This window comes from Raphanus sativus, unplaced genomic scaffold (genome assembly GCF_000801105.2).
Source record: "Raphanus sativus cultivar WK10039 unplaced genomic scaffold, ASM80110v3 Scaffold0040, whole genome shotgun sequence".
Taxonomy (NCBI): Eukaryota; Viridiplantae; Streptophyta; class Magnoliopsida; order Brassicales; family Brassicaceae; genus Raphanus; species Raphanus sativus.
Genome location: NW_026615364.1, coordinates 7,737 through 12,566, shown reverse-complemented (window position 1 = coordinate 12,566; position 4,830 = coordinate 7,737). Strand labels below are relative to the sequence as shown.

Here is a 4,830-nt window from a genome sequence, read left to right as displayed (position 1 = left end):
AGTTCACAAGCTACAACTTCAAGAAGTTATGCAAAGACTGTGGCATAAAGATGACCTTCACCACACCCAGGCATTCACAATCCAATGGACAAGCGAAGTCTATGACCAAAACCGTGGTCAACATGCTAAAGAAACGACTAGAAGGCTCTCAGGAAAATTGGACAGAAGAACTACACGGGGTCCTCTGGGCTCATCGGACTACTCCTAAAACGGCGATGCTGGAAACCCCTTTTTCGCTAGTCTACGGCGCCGAAGCCATAACCCCCACGGAGATGCAAGTTAGGACGACGGTCTCGGGTCCTATCTCACAAAATGAGAACGACGAACTGATATCCTTGACATTCCCTAGGGTGAACCTACAAGTTCACCCACCAATAGGATTTCACTATTTCATATTTAGTATCTTTTTAAAAAGGAAATAAAATACTATCAAATTAAATTATGTTTTTAAAATTAAAATATAAAATAAATAAAATATAATACTAGTTGCAAACAAAAAACTTTAAAAAAAAATTTAATACCGTCAAAAAAACCCTAAACCCTAAATACTAAACCTTAAACCCTTGGATAAATCATAAACCTTTGTTGACGGGTCGGATTCTCCTTCCTTTTACCCCCTCTAGTTTCACGTATGACGCGAAAATAAATTCAAAATCAGAGAGTTCCATAGGAGAAAGATTTCGAAATCTTAACCAATTTTGGGTTCTAGGGTTGGTAAGTATTTCCGTTGAGAGAGAGGGGAAAATACAAAATTTGAGAGGAACCGAATTGAAATTGAGTTAAGTGGAACCGGTTACGAGTTAACTTGGTCTCGGTTTTGATCTTAAAACTAATTGGGTGGCGGTTCGAATCGGGTCGGGCATCACTCCGGTATAACCCATATAACTTGTAAATAACTTAACATCTCTAGGGTTTATGGTAATTTCCGTTCTTTCTGAATTTAAAACAAATAAAACTGTTTTCTATTTTCTAATGGGTCCTTCCTCTATTACCCTATGAGATGCTGGGGAAAAGAAGATGATGTTCCAGAATACAACACCGTCTCTCTGATATCAAACAAGCGACAAACTAAAGAGAAAAGAGACAGAACAAGGAACAATACAACAAACGTAAAGCTAAAGATTTTCGAAAGCTAAACAGATGGGTGGGAAAGAAAGTTACGAAAGCACTAGTCCTTCTACTCTGGTTGTCATGAGTATCTCCTCAGAATTGGACCACATTATTGACTTCACCGGTTTTGGTATGTCCAAAACCAACCCACAGATCCATCGCCGATGAAGCTTCTAAGGTGGAGCCACTCCTAGAGGAACCTTGCAGCCACAAAAATAGATCAAAAGACCTAGCCTCAAACTCAACCTCCGCTCCTACTGCTAACACCTCGACGACTGCAAACACTAGTCAATTGCGCTCCTCTCCAGATTCAATCCGGTCATACAAGACCTCTGTCTCAGAATAACTTTCATAAGTAAAGGAACCGCCATATCTGACCTAGATCCACCATCAACAGCACTCCTCACAACAGCCAGAAGACAAGCCCTCAACCACAAGGGATAACTTGCAAAACCCTAGACCTCGTCTCCACCGTCCTCAAACAGAGACCTTCAGGACCGACGACCCAGCAAGGCCGAGGAACTCTCGGGAAGGCCCGACGCACCGTGAACCATCCGGATCTTGGAGATGAGAAAGAGAAGCAACACCAAGATCCACCACATAAAACTTCTCTGTCGATAATCGCACCGTAGAAAGTATAAATCCAACTCTCTCCACCCGATCCTCATTGGAGACTCACCACGATTTAATAAATATCTAAGTTTTAAACTTTCGGTGTCGATCCCAACGCCACAGAGCCACATGCATATCGAATAGAGAGGACAATGAGAAAAGAGTGTAAACGAGGGAGGAAAGGTGATATAGTAACTGATAGATGTATGTGCAGTTGTTTAGTCTGAAAATGCCTAAAAGAACCTACGAGTTTGAATCCGTTGAGATCACCAATGATCTAGCCGTAAAAAAGAGATGAAGCAAAGCTTTGTTTTATAAATTCAATAATAATGTGTCTCTTTACAAAGCCTAGAGATCACTATCTATAGAAATAGGAAAAGACATAAGTCCTTAATGATAATGACCTAACATTATATCCATAAGTCTTAATTCTAATCTCATAAATAAATAGGAAACTTAACACTTATCTAGAACAAGAATAATTAAGTAAAAGTAAAGCCAAAACCGAAAAAGAAAATATGATCCACTCTGCATCAGGTCACCCGAGATGAAGAAAGATCCGACCTTGGATCTGTAGTATCATCGTGAGCTACAAAAGGAATGAGATGTTTGAAGTTGAAAACGTCAGAGTATCGAGCATCCGTAGGTAACAAGAGACGATATGCGTATTGTTAATCTTCTCAAGGACTTCCAATGGACCAACTTTGCGAGACTTCAGCTTGTTATAATCCCCTGCATAGAATCTTTCCCGATTAAGGACAGCCCACACACAATCCCCCACTTTAAATTGGAAATCTCGACAATGTCGATCATCGCTTTCTTTGTACTTTGCAGTTGATAGTTGTAAATTATCATGAACCTGCACGTGTATTGCTGAAGCATTTGCCAAGCAATCTATCGCCTGCCCATGGTCACTTGAAACATCCGGTGAAACTCCAAGATAATTAGGACCATGAGGGACAATAACGTAGATTACCCGAAATGGACTGAAACGAGTACTCTTGTTAACTGCATGGTTATGAGCGAATTCAACCTGACATAAGACTAAATCCAACGATCTAATGTTATCCACAACCAAACAGCAAAGCGTGTCAGCCAACGTACGGTTAGTGACTTACGTTTGACCGTCAGTCTGTGGATGGTAAGCGGAACTTATCAAGGCTTGTAAGTAACAGACACCAAAAAGACCTCCAAAAGTGACTGAGAAAACGCGAGTCCCAATCCGACACAATTGATAACGGCAAGCCATGAAGCCTATAAACCTCGCGGAAGAAAGGGACTGCAACTTGTACAGCATCCGTCGTCTTCTTGCAAGGGGTGAAGTGTGCCATTTTCGAGAAGCGATCGACCACTACAAATATTAAATCATGCCCCCGTTGAGTACGAGGAAGACCCAATATGAAATCCATACTAACGTCGGTCCATGGTTGAGTCGGTATAGGAAGAGGTAAATACAAACCGGAGTTAGAAGCATGGCCTTTGGAACGATGGCAAACCACATACTTCTCGAAAAAACGAGATACATCACAACCCAACGACGGCCAAAAATAAGCGTCCATCACCAACTGCACCATTCTATCACGGCCGACGTGACCTTCTTCATGTATTTTTTGCCGAAGGCTGCCTTGTGGAATGCACAGACAAGTACCCTGAAAGATATAATCATCATGCAACACAAACTCTGACCGAGTCCCAGCTTCTAATGAAGACCAAATCGTCCCAAAATAAGGTGTCGGTTGCATATAGATCTGGTAACACATCAAACCCTGGCGTTGAAACCTGAAGTGTGGCTACCAAAGAATGTCTGCGACTTGACGCGTCGGCTACCTTATTAGTCTTATGCTTGATCACGAAGGTAAACTGTTGTAGGAATGCTATCCAGGAAGCATGGCGTGATGAGATTTTATCCTGACTTGCCAAGTGTTACAAAGCATAAAATAGCATAAAATTTAACATCGTATGTACTATATCAAGCCCGGGAACTAGCAATTTTTTTCTGAAGAAAGCGATGGGACGTCCTGACTGGCTAAGCATGGCTCCAATCCCTAGCTTACAAGCATCACAGTGAAGTTCAAATACATGTGTGACGTTTGGGAGGCCCAAGATCTGAGCAGATAACAAACGTTACTTATGGTTGTGGGATCCGAAATTCGCACCGTCAATATTTCGTATATTTTAGGAAAGTAGGAAAACCCTAATTTCCCAGAGGTCCCAGATTTCTGAGAAACCGCACGCCAAGCAATAAGAACACGAAAATAAACGAGAAATAAAATATGAAATCGTAAAAAGAGAGCAAGAAGGGATTTTATTCCGAATCCGCGTTTGAGCGTAACAACAACAAGGTAACGTGCTTCGGCTACGAGAGCTGTCGGCGAGATCCCTAGTCTAATACCCGAAGCTGCCAGGTACTGCATCTCTAAAGGGAAAATATTCTGAAGATCCTTCTCTGGCCCATACCTCCGATGCGTAACACCCAGAGAAACAGCGAGAATTCTCGTGGAACTCCATGAGGGAGACTGCGGATCCCACTCTAGTGGAAGGAGTTTGGTGCTAAGAGCCAAAAGGGTTGGATACTACTGGCCTACGATGGCTAAAGACACCAACAAGCAGGCCAAGCACTGCAATCGATGTCAGAGATACGCCCCCGTCTCTAAGCTCCCAAATCCATTATTTTCCCTAGGCCCTTTGGAAAATGGGGCATGGATATCGTAGGGAAATTCCCTATGGTGTCGGGTCAGAAGGTTTTCTTCCTAGTGGTCACTGACTACTTCTCGAAATGGATCGAAGCAGAAGCGCTCAGTAAGATCAAGGATCTCCAGATCCGTAAGTTCCTGTGGACGAACGTGATCACCCGCTTTTGGGTCCTGTAAGAAATTGTCACCGACAACGGATCACAGTTCACAAGCTACAACTTCAAGAAGTTATGCAAAGACTGTGGCATAAAGATGACCTTCACCACACCCAGGCATCCACAATCCAATGGACAAGCGAAGTCTATGACCAAAACCGTGGTCAACATGCTAAAGAAACGACTAGAAGGCTCTCAGGAAAATTGGACAGAAGAACTACACGGGGTCCTCTGGGCTCATCGGACTACTCCTAAAACGG

At 42.7% G+C, this 4,830-nt stretch overlaps 1 protein-coding gene across 1 annotated transcript; it reads right to left on the bottom strand.

Moving 5' to 3' along the window:
• Positions 1 to 2,311: 2,311 nt before the first annotated feature.
• LOC130500804 (uncharacterized) lies at positions 2,312 to 3,053 on the bottom strand. Its single transcript, XM_056995758.1, has 2 exons — positions 2,911 to 3,053; positions 2,312 to 2,780 (listed from the first exon to the last, which is right to left on the bottom strand). Exons 1-2 carry the CDS (start codon positions 3,051 to 3,053, stop codon positions 2,312 to 2,314), a joined length of 612 nt encoding a protein of 203 aa, XP_056851738.1.
• Between the last annotated feature and the right edge of the window lie 1,777 nt (positions 3,054 to 4,830).

What these genes read in the sequence shown, in the direction of transcription:
- LOC130500804 (XM_056995758.1), bottom strand. Translation starts at nt 3,053, where the DNA reads ATGGCACACTTCACCCCTTGCAAGAAGACGACGGATGCTGTACAAGTT. An exon ending in TTTCTCAGTCACTTTTGGAG is followed by an intron (nt 2,781 to 2,910) that starts GTCTTTTTGGTG and finishes GGATAACATTAG; the next exon opens with ATCGTTGGATTTAGTCTTAT.